This window comes from Paroedura picta, chromosome 4 (assembly GCF_049243985.1).
Source record: "Paroedura picta isolate Pp20150507F chromosome 4, Ppicta_v3.0, whole genome shotgun sequence".
Classification (NCBI taxonomy): domain Eukaryota; kingdom Metazoa; phylum Chordata; class Lepidosauria; order Squamata; family Gekkonidae; genus Paroedura; species Paroedura picta.
In genome coordinates, this window is record NC_135372.1 from 69,584,961 (window position 1) to 69,606,652 (window position 21,692).

A 21,692-nucleotide genomic window follows, 5' to 3' on the forward strand; every position below is an offset into this window, starting at 1 on the left:
CTTTGTGGGAGAAGGTTGCTAAATTTTAATTGTCCCCTTAACTGGCAGTAGAGTAATTTTGAACCCCATTTGTCATCAATATATTGTCCCAATTCTCTCTTGCTCCATGTTTTGTGATTGTTGTGCTATTTTTTGAAGAGTGCAAATCGGTCAAAGTGAAAATAGCAGAAGACATAGAAAAGGATCATCTTTTGAGCTCTGAACCTGAAGATAGTGATTCCAGTACAGAAGCCGAAGAGAATCCAGTTTCTACCCAATATAAAAACCAAGGTAAAGTCAACTGATAAAATGGATGCTCTGCTTGAATTGTTACTGATCTTTAAACTTCAGTGTTTCATAATCTTGTCCTTCTTTTATTTTCTTGTCATTTAAAATTCCTGTGAAATAGTGGTTTTTCAAATTTTATCTTCAGGAATGTCTTTCTACATCAACTAGCCAGCCCTAAAATTCTTGTACATTGCTCAGGATTGTGGAGCTTGTTAGGGATCATCTGTAGCGTTCCTCTAGTTTGAGCCTAGTGAAATCAGTGGATTTAGATGGAAGTAGCTCTGCATAAGATTGCACTATTATGTTAGTCATTTTAACTAGACTGCTGTTCAGGATCGGCAGTGTGTCAGATAATGAACTCTGGAAAGCCAGAAACTCTCCAATTGCTATACACTGCTGGACAATATTAGTAGTGATAGATAAGTTGGAAAGGACATCAGAAGACTTCTTAAAGAGTGGTGGGCTCATGATGACCTTGCCTGGGAATAGGGTTGGTAATTCTGGGTTGGTAAATTCCTGGTGATTTTGGGGTGGAACTGGGGGAGGGTAAGGTTCTCAAAAGGGTATAACACAACAGAGTTCACCCTTTCAAAACAGCCATGTTCTCAAAGGAAACTGATTTCTATCTTCTGGAGAGGAGTTGGAAGTTTGAGAGAACCAGCTCCTATGCCCTTAGGGGAGAGATCGCAACTTTAGGCTTCATTCTCCCCCACCAAACAAGTTGTTTATGTTTCCATCCATACTCTGGGATCTCTGTCTCATATCAATGCATGAGCAAGCTCTTTGCAGCCTGGGAAGGGTCTGGAGGGAGGCATTAGTTAGTTAGTTGCTATATATTCTGCTATATATTCCCACGGTCATGTAAAGAGTTCTTAGTCTGACAAAGAGTGCTTGCACTCGAAAGCTCACACCCTGAATAAATCTTTGTTGGTCTTAAAGGTGCTACTGGACTCTGCTTCTATTGTGCTACTTCAGACCAACACGGCTACCCATTTGAATCTATAGTTAGTTAGTTAGTTAGTTAGTTAGTTAGTTACTTACTTACTTACTTACTTACTTACTTACTTACTTACTTACTTACTTACTTACTTACTTACTTACTTACTTACTTATTTTCACATTTATTTTAAACAACTCTCGGCCCTTGCTGGCTTGCGGAGGTTTACAATAAAATCTTAAGAATCCTATACAATAGATAACAATAAAATACAAAATACAATACAGACTGGTGGTAAAAACCAATCTGTGAACCTCCCCCTCTCCCGCCTGTCCATGCTCTATAATAACAACCACCACTGCCCCAGGGGGGCCTTCTGGCAATGTCCGGCCTATAGGGCCTCAACCAAATGCCTGATGGAAGAGCTCCCTTTTGCAGGCCCTGCAGAACTGTTCTAGCTCTGTCAGGGTCCTCAGCTCTTCCAGGAGCTAATTCCACCAGGTTGGAGCCAGAACCATAAAGGTCCTGGCCAAGGCTAGGCATACCTCCCAAGGACCAGGGACAACCAAGAGATTCAGACCTGCAGAGCAGAGAGCCCTGTGGGGGGCATAAGGAGACAAGCTGTTCCTCAGATATGCAGAGCCCAGGCCACGGATGGCCTTTAAAGGTAACCTTAAACCTGATCTGGAAGCTAACCAATGCAGTTGCTTCAGCATAGGTTGGATATGGGTCCTCCAGGATGACCTTGTAAGGACCCTAGCAGCTGCATTTTGAACCAATTGCAATTTCCAGGTCAGAGATAAAGGCAGGCCTGCATAGAGAGAGTTACACAAGTCTGATCTGGAAGTGATTCTTGCATGGGTCACTGTGGCCAAGTGTTCTGGGGATAGGTAAGGCACTAGTAGCCTCATTTGATGCAGATAGTAAAATGCCATTTGGGCTACCCTCATGATCTGAGCCTCCATAGACAAGGAGGCATCAAAAATCACCCCAAAATTCCTGGTGACATTCCAGCCCAAAGCTCCAAAACATTTGTACCAGAGAGTACATATAGATGTTAAAAAGTGTGGGGGAGAGTATTGCCCCCTGTGGCACCCCACAGCAGAGTGCAAAAGGGGCATGGAAATTCTTCCCTCACAGCTACTCCATGGCCAGGTTGAAAGCCTGACTGGTATGGATCCAGGGCTGAAATTTCCGCCAAGAATGCCAGGAGCCGGTCCGCGGCAGCCCTCTCACAAATGCCAAATGCGAGACCGGCGGTAGCTGGCGGGGTCCCATCCATCTGGAAATGTTTTTTTCAGAAGTGGGCAAACTACTGCCCCCTTCAACCCTTCAGGGAACTCTCCAGATGATAAGGCCGGTAGTTCGCCCTCTCCTAAAAAAACAGCACTGGACCCTGCCAGCTACCGCCCAGTGTTGCACTTGGCATTCTTGGGCAAGGTGGTGGAAAGGGCCCCAGCGGACCAGCTCCTAGCATTCTTGGAAGAAACTTCAGCACTCGATCCATATCAGTCTGGCTTCCTTCCTGGCCATGGAGTAGAGATGGTGCTGGTCGCCCTGCTGGATGACCTCCATCACCAGCTGGATAGAGGTGGGTCAGCCGTGTTGGTTCTTCTGGACCTATCAGCGGCCTTTGACATCGTGGACCATGAATTATTGGTGAAGTAGATCTATTGCTCCTCCCCCGGGGTTTGAAGTATACATCACTCCTGCTAACATTTTTTCATTGCCTTGGCAGTAGGGTTGGGAGTGCGATATTTTCCCGCCATGTTGGGAGTCTCTGAGTCTTTTAATGGGATTTTAAAGACTGTTGTTACCCACCACGAGCCTGCTAGGGAGCGGCCGGAAATTAATCAAATTATTATTATTATTATTATTATTATTATTATTATTAATAATAATAATAATAATATAACAATATCCCTCAAAGGGCCTCCTATCTGTTGGCTCCCCAGTTATCAGTAGCTGTTATCCTAAATGACTTTATAGAATCTCTATTCAGAGTCAGTATATTGGAAGAGGCCATGCCCTTAATAGATCAGGCTGGCGGAGTTGGCCCTGGCCAATATTTGTATGGGAGACCTCCAAGGAATATGAGGGGTGTGATGTGGCAGCAGGCAATGGCAAACCACCCCTGGAAAGTTCTCTCAAAAACCCTTTGGGATTGCCATGTCAGCTATGGCACTTTCCATCACATTTTGGGGGAGAGCAGAAGTTCTTGACTAAATGCCTTTCTTGTATGCATCATCAAAGTATCTGGTTGCAGCTGCATGAGCTTCTTACCATGCTGGCTCACCTACCTCATAGGGTTAAGAGGGGGAAACGAAGAAGGGAGACCAGTATACACCACCTTGAGCATGGAATTGGATTTGGGGGATCATGAATAGTTATGATCAACACCCAAGCATAAAATTATACATTTACATTTAAAATATTTTTGCCCCTTCTATTACTAGTTTGCATATGTCTATATGTCAATATGCCAATATAAAACCAGCAAAATAAAAATAAATAAAAATTGTCAACAATAAAAATCATCATTAAAATCAATAAGGTCATAGCAACATTAAAACATAGAACAAGAGATTTTGGAAAAAACAAACCACAGAGGAAAAAACAAACCACCGAAAACAGCTGTAGGACAAACCAGCACAGTAAAGTAAATCCATGCAGGAAAGACAGATGTGGCCGTATTGTGTCCTTTTCCCTAACATTTATTCCTGCACTTCTGATTCAGGTACTAAGGTGGCAGACTGGAAGCAATTATGGCATTTGGTGCATGGAGGTGGTAGCCAGGTTCAGCAGAGCTCATGTCGAAGGTTCACTAACCAACATAAACCTGAACACAGTTTATAATTAGTAGAAAGCAGAGCCAAACAAATTAGGTCCCATCAGAAGACACAGCATGACTGAGCTACTATCTAAAAGGAAGGATGGAAAATATGAGTTTGTTAATAACAGTGTATTTTTAAAAAACCCAGACCCTGATATTGATGCACTTATCACAATTGCATTCCATGCTGTGCTTATTTTAATAGTGCCAGATGGAGCATCTTTGGCAGAAGAATTGAAAATGCTTGAATCACAGAAGGCTGCGGTGCAAATGGAACAGGACAAACAGATGGTGGGCAAAGAAAGAACACTTGAGGAAGAGGAGCTTTTAGCTGAGGAAGGCATCAAAGAAGTAGCTTTGGAAGACGAATTATCAGCCAAAAATGTTGTAGCTCTTTCAGTGAAGCAGGCAGTAAAGAATGAGCTACAGAAAGAAGAGACAGAACTGAAGAAAGTAGCAGTAGGTGAATTGGGCCTGGAAATGGGCAATGTGGAGAAAGACATAATATATGAAGAGGGAAAATCATATGAGGGGAAAATACAATTGGAAGAGCTAAAGGAGGCAGTATTAGGAGACAGAGCTTGTAAAAGAGAGGAGATATTAGAGAGTTACGAGTTAGAGAGGGAGGAAGTAAAGGGAAAGAAGCTCACTGATGGGTTGGCTAATGAGGAAACATCAGATAGAGAGGAAGTTGCAGAAGAAATACACAATACAGCTGCAGTTTTGGAAAGTATAGAAACAGTGGAATTAGAAGAAAGAAAAGCTTTGGGAAAGGAAGTGCATGGGGTAAAGGAAATTGTAGAAGAAACAACTGATGCAGATATGGTTAAGGAAACTGCATTTGTGGAAAGGGGAACTTTGGAGTTAGCAAAAAATCTTATAGAAAAAGATGAATATGGAGGATATGAAACTCTGAAGAAAAGGGAACATCAGGAAGACCCTGGAGGGGAAGCAAAAATAATAGAAAATGACATTACAGAAGACAGGTTTTTTGAGGGAGTTGAATATGTAAATATAAAACTGAAAAGTGATTCCATTGTGGAGGCACAGCTTTTAGCATCAGAACAAGAAGAGACAGATATTGCTACCATGGACAAAAAGGAAGATTTCTCAGATGAGTCATTGCCTGGTAGGAATAGTCTTGCAGGGGAAGTTCCATCTGACCAAGAAGAGTCATGCCTGACAGAGGAAGAACTAGAAGAAACATCTCAAGAAGTAAGCAACATCAAAATTCTGTGTACCCGTGATGAGATAGCACAAGAAAAAGAGAAAACTTGTATGGAAGAGCCCTTACTGGATTGGGAAACTGAGAAGGACATTTTACTAACAGAAGAAAAAAATAAGGATCATAGGGCAATAGTGACAACTGAAAGAGAGGAGAAAGCAGATAAGTCAAATGATGAAGGAGATACAGAAAAAGAAGCAATAGTAGAAAGTAGGCTATTGGTTAAAGAACTTACACAGGAGGAAGATAATCTAATGCAAGCCATGGAAGAGGAAACTGAAGAGGAATTGGTAGAACAGGTGCCAAAATCTGATGTGGCAGGTGCAGAAATAAAGCTGGTAGCTAAGAAAGAAGAGTTTTTTACTGAAGATGCAGTTGAGCCAGAAGCTATAGTGATGGTGACTGAAGAAATAATAATGAACACACAGCTAGAAGGACAGGTTGATGCTGAAGAGGCAGGGAACGAAGAAGAGGCTGTGGTTAAATGGAAGGTGGAAGGTGGAGTGACAAAGGAAGGAAGGAAAGGGATATTTAAAGGACAGGAGGAAGATGAAGAAGCAGAGATAGTAAGAGAAGTTGGAAGTAAAGGAAAGGCAGAAGTTGAAGAAGCAGAGATGGTAAGAGAAGTGGTGATTAAACAAAAGGTTGATGCTGAAGAGGCAGAAAGAAAGGTGGTATATAAAGGGGAAGCAAAGCCCCAAGAGACAGAGACAGAAAGAGAGATGTCAGTTAAAGGGAAGGTAGATGCTGAGAAGGCAGAGGCAGGGGGAAAGGTGCAGACTGAAGAGCCAGGGATGGAAAGAGGGATAGTGGTTGAAGAGAAGGTGGATGCTGAGGAAGCAGAAGCAAGGGGAAAGGTGGTAATTAAAGGGAAGATGGAGGCTGAACACCCAGAGACAAAGGGAGAAGTGGTTTCTGGAGATGTGAGACTTAAAGGAGATATAGTTTCTGAGGTGAACATAGTGGGGGGACAAGCTGCAACTGCAGAGATATTAACAGAAGCACAACAGGTATCTGAATCATCTGCTCAAGTAGTTTTAGAAGCAAAAGAAGAGAACCAAGAAAGGAAACAGAGCAATGAAACAAGACTACAAGATGAAGTGGAGCACCCTGAAGATACATTAAGAGCAGAAGTATCAGTTGATGCGCTGTTGCAGAAGGAAATAGTAACTGTTGAGGATGAGGATGAAGCTGAGGAAATAGAAACAGAAGAAGAAAGGATGAGAGATGAAATAATCCCTGTAAAGTATGTAGAGGAAGCACTGTTGTTTGGGATACAAAAGCTAATAACTGAAGTATCACAGTTTAATGTGGAAGCTATGAAAGATGGATTGGAAGATTTAGTAGAGCAAACGTCATCTCATGGGGATAGCACAAGGGAAAACATTGTTGAAGCTGCAATAGATGAAAAGCAGATTTCTCAGAGTGATAACTCAGAGGAAAGAGAAACCAACATGTTTGGGAAAGCAACCCATTTGGAGGAAAAAGACAAAAGTGGAAAGAGCCAAATAAAACAGGAAGAATCTCAAGCAGAAAATCTGCCAGCAACAGAAATCTTTCCCGTGAACACAGAACACTCTGAAACTGAGCAGCAACAAGACATCACAGCACAGATGATATATCTAGAGGCTCATATATCCTCTGGTATAGAAGACAGGAACTAATGGGGAAGGTAAGTATACACCTGTATCTGAAGAATGACCCTAGGCTTGCTTAAGAGGTGGTTGCACTGGTCTAGTGGAGAGAGTACTCTTCTCCGGGAGTAGAAAACTCAGGGCCTTTTCGCACAGGGATCTTTGTTGCAAATTGTTTGCGGAATGAAAAATCGCCATTTAAAATAGTGGAATTCGTCGTTATGCATACCTGCCTTTGTAGTGGAATCAGTTGCGTTTTTTAGCGTTTCCCACAGGCTTCCGGTCTCGGCAGAAATCGCTAGAAAGGAAGCGCTATTGCCAAGCTCGTCCCGCCCCTGGCCGTCAAGCAGCCAATGGGCAGCCGTTAGCATGCTCCCAAACAGTCGCTTTCCCTTTAAGAAAGGTTTTTTAAAAAAAAAAACGACCCATAGCAACGAATCTGTGTAGATTCGTTGCTACGGAGAGACCCATCCAGCTGCCTAATGTGAGCTGTCGTTTGATTGTATGATCGTTTGCACGCTGCCTCGAGTGATAAAAAAAAAAATCCCCCCCCCCCTCTCACGGGCCCGATTTTCGGCTGAATTTATTTGTAAAAAATAAAGGGACTTTATTTCAGCAAACGGGCTTTTCAGTGGTTTGTGCTTAGTGACTAAAGGTGAAGGACTGAAGCCAGGGAAGCCTCTAAACAGAAAGAGGCTCGCCGGTGCGTTTATCCCCGCTCGCTCGGAGAAAAAAAAATGGCGATCGCTTCGCCGGAAGTTTGGAGGAGAGAGCCAGGGGGAGGGACTTTGAAGAACCAGCAACAATGGTAACGCACAGGTCTTTAGCGCTACTGTTGCAGATTGGTTGCAGGAGTGTATCGCTATCCGGAGGGTGAATCCACTTTTCTGGATTCCCCTGAAAGCGCCACAACGAAGCGCTTTTTGCTGATTGGTTTCAGGATTGTTGCAGATTGTCTACGACGTCGTGGGTTATGGCAAATTAGTAGCGTTTCCAAATAGCAACCATTCTGCTACTTTGAAGCCGTGCGAAATGGCCCTCAGTCCAGCTGAAGACAAGCACTTTAAGTCCCGTTGATCCCAGTGGAAAAGTTCATATACTGAATCCCCTGGAAGAAGTAATCAAATAGATTTTAAAAACTTGGCTTTGGGCCCTCATGAATATATATACCCCATGGCTCTTTCTTAAAGAGCTCAAATGAGCCTATTTATAGTTTCCATATTGGCTCCCCTCCAAGAAGCTTACAGGCTGGACTTTCAGCCATAGAACCACACCAAGTGCTATTCTGTGGTTTGATATTTACCAGATTAATGTGGCAGTGTTGTCAAAGGAATTAGGGCTAAGCCAATCAACCACTTTTCATCAGATCAGATGTGAATTCATAGTCAGAATTTCATGTATGTGCTCTTGTATGTTTCTATAAGGCGGAGGTGGTCTGCAACGTTAGTCTCTTTCATGGTTCTTCCTCCTCTGCTTTCTAGAGTATCAGCCATGCTGCCAGACTCCTAAAAGACCTGACTGCATGTTGCGTAGTCCTCATGTTGAGTATAGGTCCACAGTAAGGACTTTCAGTCAGCCATTCACTGTGAGTTAGCAGTTGTGAATGTCGTTCCCATATCTGTGGGGGCCTGATTCAAACCAGTTCTGTGGAGAAAGGGTTTTAAGCTTCCTCCCCTATGCTTCTGACAAGAAATGGGGTCAGTGGATATCATTTTCCCATCTTAGTGATTCTAGGGGCCTGGATAAAATTAAGGATTGGGCTTCCACAGCCTTTTATACCCACCCTACTCATTGAGTTACCCATGGCCGGGGTAGATATCCAGCTCTGCACAGTTTGCCTGCTCCCCTCACCAGCTCCATTGTCACATATTGACACATCTACTATCTGCCATTCAAAGAAGAGTAAGGGAATAGACAACAGAACAATCTGCCCTAGGTTCCCCTCCCTCCTTAGTGTTTGGGATGTGGAGCCACAGGCCCAACTCAGCAATGAGACAGTAAGGGTTTGTTTCATTGTGTGATTGAGGCAGACCAGCAAACACAGCACCCCTCCCTCCTTTATGCTTGGTGCATGGATCTGCAAGCACTGGCCAGCAGTGGGAGAGTACAGGCAGCCGCTCCTGCTCAGCTGCCTCGGGAGGAGGAAGAGGCTGTGTGAAGTAGGCTGGTGAACAAATTGCCAGATGGTGGCAACATCCTTCCTAGCTCTCATGTGTCACCCTGGCCATTGCCTCTTGAGTCACTGTTACAGCAGCGGCTGGACCAATCACAAGGCAGTCCCCCACCAGACCCATCAGCCCCAGAGCACAAACAAATGGAACTCCTTGGACTACATCAGACTGGCAAAATGACATGGGGGGGGGAGGACTCGAACACTCCTTCCTTACACACTATAGTTTTGATTGGAGTTAGGCCCTTGTGTACCTGGTAAACGGAGTTCCCGGTAAGGAACTTGAAGCAAGAGTCTTATTAGAAGTTCTAATGATGGACTTGGATATAGCTAGGCCCTGAGTGTCAAAAAGTGTCAGAGCTAACACAGTCAGCAGCCCGATCACATCCTTACTGCAAATTAAGTGGCAGCTTTCAAGGTGGAGTTGTGCTGAAGCTGAACCTTACATCAGCACAAATTCAGGACAACAATTAGTGGCACTACAGTAGTGAACATCTCCTGGCACCATGAGGCACTGCAGTATGTGGTGAGGAAGGAGGAAGAGGTCCTCGCTAGCCTTCTTATGTAGGTCTTTGGCCTCAGTGAAGAAGTAGCTGAAGAAGGCTGTCCTTTTTTCTCAGTCATAACAAAAGAAGAAACTTGCGAAAGAAGTATTCTGTATGCTAAACGTTAAATATTTTTAGCTAAAGAATTATAAACCCATGTTTTAATTGCTGTGTTTACTTAGATATATTGTATCAGAATACAAGGGACTTTCTACTGTAAGTTACTAATTTAATACTACAAAGGCAACCCAAAATGTCTCAAACACAGCAACAAGAAAACACACATTATGCTTCATAAATTATGCTAATGAGTTGCACAACAAAAATTGCATGTTTTGCTATTACTATTTTGTGCTAGCTTTTGTTTACATTTTGAAACATGATTTAAAAAACAACAATAAACAAATAGAATGAGTGAATTGTTACTATTAAGGTATTGTTTAAATAGCTCTGAGGGACAATACGAGTTTAAACAGAGAGTAGACTTTCCCCTAGATTTGTTTTATTAGAATTATAGGAGTTATTATGGATATACTATACAGCTAACTTTCTTTTTTGTTTTTCCAGAATGCTTTGGGATTCAACGTTCCAGCCTTGTCATCGTTGGGGTCCCAAGAGATAGCAGGGTGGGGGATTCTCTTGTGCATTGTCTCTCCTCCTTCTGCTTGTATTTCCTGCTTTCCATTATTAATGTTATTATTAGCAACTTTTTAACAAATCACTGTAGATGGGTGCTGGCTGGGATATCTGTTCTCATTCTTTCTTTCCCTTGATGAGCAGCATAAAAATGTGTCACTTTGCACCAGAACAACTCGAGACAAGTGAAACAAGCCGCTCTAACCCCTTTTCAGAAATAGCACTCCTTTATAATTATGAAGATAATAATCATGAAGCTCCACCAACAGCTGCCACACTTTTCTTTTGGAAAACTGAGAATTATTGCTTTAATAGAACTTTGCAAAATAACCCCCCAAAAATCTCCGAGCTAATTGCAGTGTGAGAGAGGGCCACAAGAGGAACTTTCCTAGGATAATAAAGCACCTGCAAGGCGATCTGAGAACTGTATAGATTGGTGATTTGTACCCCTTTCCCTAGTCCACTGTTTGTGTCTTGTTTATCTTCTGAGACAGCAAGCTCTTTGTCAAGATGAGAGCTGTGTGTCCACACCCATGTGTTACAAAAGAATGTGGGGCATATATTTTTTGATTAGGTCTTCTCTACATCAGTGGTCCCCAACCCCCGGTCCAGGGACCAGTCCTGGTCTGTGGATCAGTCGGTACCGGGCCGCAGCTCCTCCTCCTCCCCCCCGGCTGCTGCCTCGGGGGCTGCCCTGCCACTCTGCTGCCAGCTCACCTTTGATGCTGTCCAGTGGCCGCCTTGGCAGCACCCCCTAGTGGGTGGTGAGCAGTCAGGGGTACCAGCAGGAAAGCAAGTGGAGCAGGGGTCAGGCGGCAGTGGCTGCGATGTCGGCAAAAGACTACCCCTCCCCGGGCCTCAGTAAAATTGTCAAGCGTTGACCGGTCCCCGGTGATAAAAAGGTTGGGGACCACTGCTCTACATGATTCAGAATGTAAATCTCAAATGATTATTTAAATTGGGAGACTAATGATGGCTACTGCTTTGCTCTTAATACTGATTGGACTCCATAAACAGAAGAAACCTCTCACAAGATCAAGTATAATTTGCTGCTACTGCCACTGCAGTGTAAATAGACTGGGACAGTTCTTAAAAAAAAAAAAAAGGGAGAGTGGTGTTGTGATGTCTTAACAGACTTAAATCCAAAGTGGCCCATTATACACACAGAAGGCATTTTTACTTGCACAAGCCAGGATCTAATTATTTACCCAGCCTGGCTGCTGCTCCCTACTGTAAACTATCACTACAATTCTGGAGTTTCCCTTAATCTGAGTATCTTTTCATGGGGCAAGGACTGCTGGGGAAGGAGAGGGTGGGGGGCATGGAAGTTCTTTTATGCAAGCTGAGGTAAGACAAAGTTTTTGGGATCCAATTCCCTTTTGTACATGATCTCAACTATGTGGTATGCAGTTATGCGTCTGACATAGCAGAAGCCTCATGTATCAGCTTTAATACGCATTAGGAGGCTGATCAGGAAGATCTGCAATTATTTGTAGAACATACTCTGGTACAAAATCCCATCTTTTCCAGAACGACAACATTTTCCATGTAATAGTACTGAGATTTTTGATGAAATGTATCAAATATAGATAGGTAAATTGATTTCAAGTATAGAGACAGGGTGATATGTGGCTGTTTTTCCATCATGTAGTCTCATGATTCACTCTTGCACCATGTGACTTGCAGGAACTGTGTGTATGATTCAGTGTGTCAGAGGATAACCCTCTTCCCCTCTCACAGTCTCTGTGAGAGCTGAATTAGGTCTTAAGAAGAGTTGGTTCATATATGCTGCTTTTCTCTACCTGTAGTCAAAGTGGCTTACAGTCGTCTTCCCTTTCCTGTCCCCATAATAGACACCCAATGGGGTAGGTGAGGCTGAGAGCCTGATATTACTGCTCGGTGGGAACAGCTTTATCAACACCTCCGCAAGCCCAGGATCACCCAGATGGTTGCATGTGGAGGAGTGAAGAATCAATCTCTCTCTCTCTCTTAAAGTGTGTCCTATCTGGAGATGATCCCATTCACCCAGGAAATGTTCATGCCAGTGGCTTTGTGTTGCCATCTTTTATGTAAATAGTGTCTTTCTATTTTCACCAGGGGGTGAGGTCAAACAGCATCAGACATCCAGCTGCTAGTTGTATGTAGAAAAGCTGGAGCATGTCCAGAGGAGGGCAACAAAGATGGTGAGGGGTTTGGAGACGAAGACATATGAGGAAAGGTTGGGGGAACTTGGTCTGTTTAGCCTGGAGAGGAGATGACTGAGAGGGGATCTGATAACCATCTTCAAGTATTTAAAGGGGTGCCATATAAAGGATGGAACAGAGTTGTTCTCTCTTGCCCTGGAGGGATGGATGAGAACCAATGGGATGAAATTAATTCAAAAGAAATTCTGTCTAAACATCCGGAAGAAGTTCCTGACAGAGCGGTTTCTCAGTGGAACAGGCTTCCTCGGGAGGTGGTGGGTTCTTCATCTTTGGAAATTTTTAAACAGAGGCTAGATAGCCATCTGACAGAGAGGCTGATTCTGTGAAGGCTCAAGGAGGTGGCAGGTTACAGTGGATGAGCAATAGGGTTGTGAGTGGCTTGCATAGTGCAGGGGGTTGAACTAGATGACCCAGGATGTCCCTTTCAACTCTATGATCCTATGTCTCCGCTTTTCTACAAGTTAGATATCATTGCAGCCAGGTCTGTGTTAATGCAATTACAGGATGCACAAGGTAGTGAGAGAACTTGGGAATCCTTTGCTTTTATTACATATTCAGGTTTCATCATCCACAAACTCAAGGAGATGAGGAGGATGCCCCTGGTGATGCAATCCTAAACTGAACAACACCCTTCTCAAGTCCCTTTTAGACACTGGAAACATAACTCTGATTTAGAATATTCTTCTCTAAGATCTCTGGGAAGTAATCCCTCTTGAATGCAATTAAGCTTACTTCTGGATGTACGCATAGAATTAGTTTTATTAGCAAAATGGCAGGTTTACATGAGTTGGTAGGGAGAATTAGATCAAGGTGGAGTTCTCCTTAATTTTCCACTGTCTTGCCAGGCACTCAGAGATAAACTTTCAGTGTTAATGTTTATATAAATGAGAAGCGACATAAAGTTGCCTACATGAGAATTGATTTTTCTAATTCTATTATTTTGCTCCAGATTTTGTATATGCCCCATAATCCTCTATTTTAGATGTGTCCACACATGCCTTTTCCTCTTCACCAACCATGTGAGTTCATATATGTGTGAACAGAAATGGACCTGTTGATCTACACTGTACTTGAAATCATGTAGATGTAATGCATATGTGTACATTCACACATCTCTGCACACCTATTCATATGAGAATGATGCTTAGAAAGGCCTTGGGGTGGCAGCTGTGTGCTTGATTTCCTTAGACCGAAGTGCTCAGGATTATGCCTCTTGCAACCCTTGAATTAGCCTGTTAAGGCTGGTCAACTTTAGACAGAAACATTAATTTTTGCCATTTCCCTGACTGCCCTACGAACTGCGAGCCTCCACACAAGGCACAGTAGCTAGGGAACAAGTTTCTGTGATCTCAAGTATTATTTGTTTTCATTTGATGATCCAAACTTCTACTCTACACAATTATGGGCCCTAAGAGTTAGAGAATTAAAAGTAGACTTTGAAAAGCATTTAAAGCTATAGGGATTCTAGTGGAGTACAGCAAGAGTCACCTTCCCTCTTTTCAATTATCTCTCTCTCTCTAAGGAATATAGTATTCCCTTCAGTGTGATAGAAGATCTGGATTCTTAATAGACCAAAGACGTTCAGTAGGACAGTGTTTTCTTATCCCTGCAGTGCCATGAAGTGATAAGCGGCTGGTGTGAAGTTCATTTGTTGTATCTGCATTCATACCTACATGAATGGCCATTTCCATTGTGGATTTTCTGAAGCTCTGCTCAGGAGTCACATGAGGTCTACACATTAAATTTTACAGTTGCCTCATTTAAGAATGTGTATCTCTCTCTATTTACCTTGTAATGTAAAAGAGAGAGAGAATCCCCCCCCCCCCCCACATAGCATGGCCGGGCAGTCATTTATTTGTTATCTTGTGTGCAATACTTTGCTTTTAAGGTGTGAACATTTTGGGGCTGCTCAAGCATGTTCAGTTTTTAACCGAAAGAATGCCTGGGAGAGGTGTCTTATTCTACCATGGAATAATATCTGAGCAGGTTCTGCACCACCACCACATCCAAAGGAATCTGTCATATGTTTTAGAGGTGAACAGAGGTTTTTATTGACTGCCATGGATTAAAGTTTATCTGTGAAAAGTCCTTATATAAATAAATGCTCAAGGAAGAGAGGGGTTACTGTAAGATGGAGGACTCATTCTAGTGGTCTGTTGTTGCAACACTGAATATGAGGCTAAGGGTCATCTTATATATGATAACAAAGGCACCATGAATGTTAATTTTCACTGCAGTGTTTACACAGTGAGTCAAAGGGAGAGAGACATATTCTGTTTCCTGTTTTATTATCCAAGAATTTGTGTGATGTCACGGGTAGCATGTCAGATTAGGATCTGGGAGACAGATGAAAATCCCCATTCTGCTATGAAGTTCACTGGGCATCCTTTGGATAGTCGCTGTCCCAGCCTAACCTTCAAGAATGAGGGAAGCGTATCTGCTGCTGATGGCCTTAAAGGGAGGGAGGAATCAAAATACATGGGAGCCAGTAAGTGACAAAATAAAGTTGGCACATTCTAGCAGTAAGGATTTTGTAGGAATGGACTGTGGTTCAGTGGGAGAGCAAGATCGCAAGGAGATCATAGCAGCAGACACAGTTCTTTTATTCTTTGTATGTCCAAGGTTCAACCCTGGCATCTTAGCTGAAAGGATCTGAGGTGTCAGACAAGCCTGGAAGGCTGCTGCTTGTTAAAATAAACCAGATTGAGCTAATTTGATATACAATGATGTACAATACAGAATAATGCACACTGTCCCTTGGTCCTTGGAAGAAGGGAAGGATAAAAGAGAACTAAATAAATAGTCCTATGCTGACTTTGTATAAGCTCTTCAGCATGGTGCTGAGGCATATGTAATGCATACATTTGCATCTTACATAAAAAATTCACTACAGAGGTGTTCAATCTCTGTTTCTCCCAATGAGAAAGCAGTTTTGGTTTAGCCCCAAGAATCCAGTGAAATTTTCAAGGCAGGAAAATGGGGCTCGAACGTTCCACTTGGCATGCCTCAATGTGGCCTAAGCAGTAAAGCTCTGCCCAAGTGCCAAGCTGTGCAGAAGAGAAAGTGAATGGCAATGGTGTGCTAAGCCTTCCTGTGCCCATTGACCATGTCTCTTTTTCTCATCATGTAGATCATAAACTGAAAATCAGGCTGCTAATCAGGTTGACAACAATTAGTAGTGGTGCTCCAGCCACTAGGGACTGGATGGATCAGAACAACCTCTGTGAGATCTTCTCTTTTATATATATTTCAGAAGAAAAAACATCGCTGGCCTTGACTGTCACCTGGGGAACCCTATCTGTCTCAGGGAGTGTTCTTTTTGTTTATAAACATTCTACTTGAATACTTCTGAGAAGTATGCTTTCCCCCAAAGACTTGATATTTCTTCTGTAGAGACCAATTAATGGAGGCTCTGCTTTCTTCTAATAGTTTCCTTCTAATTACAAGTAAAACTATGTGTTTGCTTTGCATGGATCCTACCAGTTGGACTTATCAAATACTTTGCATATCAAACTATTAACCATTGATGTCAACTACCAAGGAATCAGAATTGTGTTGAGCCAAGGCAATGCAAATCCCACATGAATGAAGGAGGTCAGATACTAGCAACAAGGTTGGGCAATTAAAAGAAGCATAGATCTTCCCTCCTGTGGTTCCCCTTAGTCTATTTCTAGTCCTTATTAATTTCTTACACATGAATGGAGTGGTTAATAGGGATACATTGAACTGAGAGTTGGCAGATGTTCTTTACCAGCTGAATGACAGGACAAGAGGCTAGCAGGAGAAATGGGCACCGTTGAACGTTTCCATGCCATGAATCCCGCTGGATTTCTTCCCAGTATGCAGTTCTTAAGGATCTAGGAGCCCTTCTGGTAAAAACAGGGCGGGTCTACCTGATCAAGTAAAGATTTGGATTGTTGCTGAACACATTCCGTTCAACCTTGCTTCTAAAGCATTCAAATTCTTCAGGAGGAAACAAACTAATCCCCCTTCCCTACTTTTAATCTTGGTGCTTCAAGATTATTGAAATGGACAAAAATGTGCTGTTTTCATGCATATGTAATTCTGGCTATTGCTGCTCCTATATGCACTGGAGCGAGGACAAGATAGAGCAATCCATCTGTTGAACTTCTGCCTGTAATCTCATAAGCATATCCAGGAGAAATCAAGTACTTTGTGTTTTGTGGGTTCAGAAAGATAATTGGTAGGAAAAGGAAACATGATCCCTGGAGGAAACAGTGAAGGGGGAGTTGTGAGGCTGGGACAAAAGGGAAAGAAAGGAAGAGAAGTTTAGCAAGGGAACTGAAAGCCAGCAGGTTGTAGTGGTTAAAAGTGGTGGCTTCTAACCAGGAGAGCGGGGTTTGATTCCCCGCTCTTCCACGTGCAGCCAGCTGGGTGACCTTGGTCCAGTCATAGTCCTGTTTGAGCTATTCTCAGCAGTTCTGTTAGAGCTCTCAGCCTCACCTACCTCACAGGGTGTCTGTTGTGGGGAGACAAAGGGAAGGTGATTGTAAACCACTTTGAGACTCTTTCAGGTAGTGAAAAGCAGAGTATTAAAAAAAAAAACCCTCTTCTGTTTTTTTTCCAGCCTCAGTGGCATTACTTTACCCAGCATGGATTAAGAGATGTCTGGCATGAAAATGGGTAGCACCAGGCACTTTCTTGTGACTCTGATGTCACATTTTAAAACAACTGGAAAATTCTCCAGACAGTTTTGCCCATGTCAAATGGGAATACTTCTACCACATGATTTTATAACCATTCACCTTCAGAGAAAAAGGTCTCTGCCCAGGAGGCACCTGCTCACAGCCGCTAGATTTTCCCAATGGAAGAGCTGTTAGTCTGGTGGTCTCATTGTTTGAGTTATGAGTATTGTCCCTGCAATGACTGTGTGGGCAATCTGTCCTCACCATTCAAAGGTGCTCTCCCTTGATGTGAAATTTCAAGATCAAGTTTATTTACAATTCTCCAGGGAACTATACTCCCTCCCCCTCACAATTCCTACAGATGTCATCTTGGCATCTAAGGTGTTTCTTCCCCCACCCTCACTCCCAGCTGTCAAAGGAAACCTTGGCATCTCCCTTTTTCTCCCAAAAAGCAGAATTTGCTCATTACTGTGAAAAGGGAAGATCAAAGTTCACTTTCAGCTTTCTCTACCACATATGTGGGCTGTATCTTAATTGTGCCTCTTGTGCTCAGTGATGCTGAACTAGGCAAAAAGAGACCCAGAAAAGAGGAGAAGATGAAGGAGAAAGGTTGCAAAACTTTTTAAAGTGTTTTAAAAAAACCATTTAACATTTTCCAGTGAATAATTCAAACTTAAAGGACAAAAAAAGAGGTTTCCATGGAGGTATTTTAATTGAGTGGCTCTATAAAAACTATAAGGAGGTGCTGTATCAAGTGTTTGCTTTTTAAACTGACCCTTTTTTGGACCTTTGGCAGCAGTCAGGGAGGAGTGGGGTGTCCTGATGACAGCTGAGCCCAGGGGTCCCTGTGTTGGCAGCAGTGCCATAGGGGCTGCTGGGCCAGCACCACAGAGGCCATGTGGCGTAGCTGGCTCTTGACTCCCACTGGGAACACTCCTGGTAAGTTCAAAGGCTGGCCTCCCTCTGGCCTACCAAACAGAGCCCACAAGATTGTTTTGAGGATAAAGTAGGCAGGGAAGAGAACAATGCACATGCGACTGAGATGGGGGGGGGGGATAAGATTTACAAGCATACATATATGCATATAGACTCACACCCACACAAAGGGCATCTGTCTCCCTTGCTCCCCTCATAGGCATAGCCCAAGTATGCACTAAACAATTTATATTTTGCTTTTGTCTGGCATCAAAGGTAGCAAAATCTTTTGCCATGTTTACTTGTACGGTTGTCAGTTTGACGGGCTCACTGCCCTCTTTTCTTGAATTGCAGTTTACTCACAAGAATCACAAACCTCTATAAAGGCTCTCCTTTAGTTACTTGAAAAAGGATAACTTTCTAAATTGAGAAATCTCCCTTGGACTGTACAGCTATTGTTGCCCATAATAATGGCATGGGATGCCCACTCAGCTCTAACGCCTTCCTCCTTATTCATTTGTTCTTGGTTTTTTTTAAAGATGTTCTTTCTTGAACACCAATCAAATAGCATACATGCTTTTGAATGCATTTAATCTAATTCTGTTAAAATCTGCAAATACAATTCTAAAAACATGTTTAAAAGCCAACTTGCAATACTAAATAATAATAATAATAATAATAATATTTATTGAAATTACAGGCAACAGAACAAAGTTTTATTCAAAGTATACCTGAAAAAGAATGCAGACACATGGAAGCTTATACCGTGAATAAAACCTTGTTCATCTTAAAGGTGCCACTGGACTCAAACTTTGTCCTGCTGCTTCAGACCAGCACAGCTGCCCACCTGATGCAGAAGCCTATTAATGGGGATAAGGTCTGGTTTGCTTCAAAATATGGTATTGATGTTGGCAGAGTAAACAGGAAGGATGCACAACCTGATTAAAGAGCACATAAAGGTTTATTTAGTAATTAATATACTTGATAGGAAAGAGGAGAGACAGAGATCAGTTCCTAACTACGTCTCTGGAGGAGATAGAGGATATGACTGAGCGTGGCACTGCTGAGAAGAAGGGAGAAATTGCCCTGTGAGTAGCAATCTGAAGACAGACAAGGAAAGACACTTAAAAGTGAGGAGGTGTTGACCTCATCCTAATTTCTTCATGCTGCCCCCTGCAGGATCCCATCTTCTTTGTACATCAGGCATTTCATTTTCCAACAATGGCAAGGTGGTTATGTTAGAATACGGACCCCAGTGATTTTGTATGACTTTTAACAGTCTCCTGACAGGCACACAAACCCTTTTTAAAGGCTTGATTTTGGTGATCCAACCAAAACGTAATGCAAGTATAATGCTTAGCGCTCCCAGTACTCACATTGGTGATTTTGTATGAATGGAACAACACACATACTTTCCATTTGCAGTTTCACTATGCATGAATATGTTTCCTGGAGACAGAAAAAGAATTCTATTTGCATGTACTGAAATCATAGAATCATGGAAAATATGCTCATTGCCTCATTCACGTAAAATAACAATTGTTTATATAGGGAAGATTAAATGTAGGTCGCACTCCTGTTAAATGCAGTTGTAGTGCCAAAACTAAATGTCTGTAAAGGGCTTCATTTATCAGGAAAATGTCTTTCTGGCATGGAAATCTAAGGCAAGAAAATCTCCACCTCTGTGGGGAGAGGACTGGGCCCATTATAACAATGTACAAACCTTTCCCTTTTGGGCTTATTTTTTCTCAGCAGTTCTTGCATGTAAAATTGCCATCCCCTCTTTTGCTGTAATATGTTCGTAGTCGTGTTTGCACAATATGCATATGAATAAACGTGTCTCTGACTCAGAACAATAAAAAAGGAGGGGAAGAATTCCTTGGCTTTCCAAACAGACTCATCATCTCAGAAAGCACTAGGTGGTGCTGTGATTCAATATTGCAGGGCGAGTGGGAGCAGTGGGTGTTTCAGCGCTGTCAGTCAGAATCGCCCAGGCTCCACAGCAGTATCCAAGGGAGATACAAGCAGACTGTGTATGTGCGTGTGTTCGTATGCCCACACAAAGACACCCTCTTTATTGCCTTGCTCTTCTGCCTTGGAATGGTTTGCAACATTATAACCGAGTTGTTAAATGTTTCTGTGTGCTGTTTTTCACATGACTGCTCACTGCACCTAATCAAAGTACTGAACTATATTTTAAAATAAGAAATCCTGCACCAGATTTTAGTGGAATCTCAGCAAGGGGAGAGCTGCCACTGCATATGGGATCAAGGAGGGATTTTCTTTTGGCTGCTGTTGGAGCATCTTCTATTGATGCTGTTGTGCAGATGAGCCTCCACAATATAACTATTCATTTATTTACTTCACGTATACCTCCTCCATTCTCCCAATGGAGACCCGATGTGGTATGCTTCCATTTTATTCTCACAACATCCCTGCAATGCAGGTTAGACTAAGAGAGTGTGACTGACTCAAAGCCAGTCAGCAATCTTCCATGGTAGAGTGGGAATTGGAACTTGGGTCTCCCGAATCCTAGTCTGACATCCCAAACATTGTAGCACATTGGCTCTTGAATCTCCCTGCTGTTTGCCTTTATCTGTTGCACCCCTGGCCTCCGTTTCCTCTCCTCTCTTTCTCTCATGCACACCACTAGATGCTACTTGAGAGGGGGAGAGCAATGAAACATAAGCCACCTAGCCCTTCTGGGCCTCACTGTGGGATGGTAGAAACTGCTTGTCTTGTCCACTGCTGCTCCCAAAGCAGAGGCTGAGGCTAACTGAGCACCACAGGCAGGATGTAGGCCAGGCCCATAGCCTTAGTGGCACAAAAATGGGCTTGGCCCCATCACTCATTGGTCATGTCCCTCCAATCAGCAGTGAAAAAGGAAGCAGACAACATTACTCCTCTTATAAACTTTCCTAAAGTGAATTCTCTATGCAATTGACTAGAACAAAACTAGCAGTTAGTAGGGCTGAGAGTCATGAACTCCTGCTTTTAAAAAAGCCTGCAAGGGTTGTGGGTGGGTGGGTGGAGGTAAAATCGTGTTGAAGTAAAGCAGAGAAAATACTGATGACTGATCAGCCACGTACTCATTGGTAATCCCCCACGTAAAGGTTTTCTGGCTCTGGGCGGACACAGGCCAAGGAGCTGCCTGTTGATCTCGAGCCCCTTCCAGAGTTGGCTTAGAAGGCTTTGGCTTGTGATGGGCATGGGCTGTGATGTAGCAGCTGCTGATGTCATTGCTATTGAAAAGGAAGCCATTCTGATGCCCCATCAAAATGGTTTGTCAGAAGGGGGAAAAAAAGATCTTTCATTGCCATTCCAATTTTTTTAGTTCATAAGCTGACTTCACATTTAATTGCCCAGGCAAGTAATGGAACCCCAGAAGAGGGAACTCGGGGAAGACCACAGATTAACCTTAGTGCTGTCTTGGCCACGGCACGTGAAAGGAAGAAGAGAACCAAAACTGCCTGGGCAGGCCTGGGGTGTGTGTGTGTGTGGGGGGGGGGGGGCAAGGCCCTCAAGTCCTCAGGAGGCAAGTGCAAGGAGACAGGGTCCTCTGTATCTGTGGAGCTTTCTGAAGAGACTACGATGAGAATCCACCCAAAGACAACTGGGCATCATCAGTATTCTGATTAAATCACACTCCCAAGCTTGGCACAGTCTTGTCCAATTATACG

At 43.1% G+C, this 21,692-nt stretch overlaps 1 protein-coding gene across 11 annotated transcripts in view; it reads left to right on the forward strand.

Annotated features, from left to right (window-relative positions):
* ERICH3 (glutamate rich 3) overlaps positions 1-19,875 on the forward strand; it is a 96,232-nt gene extending 76,357 nt beyond the window's left edge. For all 11 annotated transcript variants that reach the window (XM_077333316.1, XM_077333319.1, XM_077333317.1 and 8 more), the window contains 3 exons: positions 139-270; positions 4,243-6,934; positions 10,179-19,875. In XM_077333316.1, coding sequence (XP_077189431.1) covers positions 139-270; positions 4,243-6,926 — 2,816 coding nt within the window. In that variant the 3' untranslated portion in view covers positions 6,927-6,934; positions 10,179-19,875. The remainder of the gene's footprint in view (positions 1-138; positions 271-4,242; positions 6,935-10,178) is intronic.
* Positions 19,876-21,692: the final 1,817 nt, after the last annotated feature.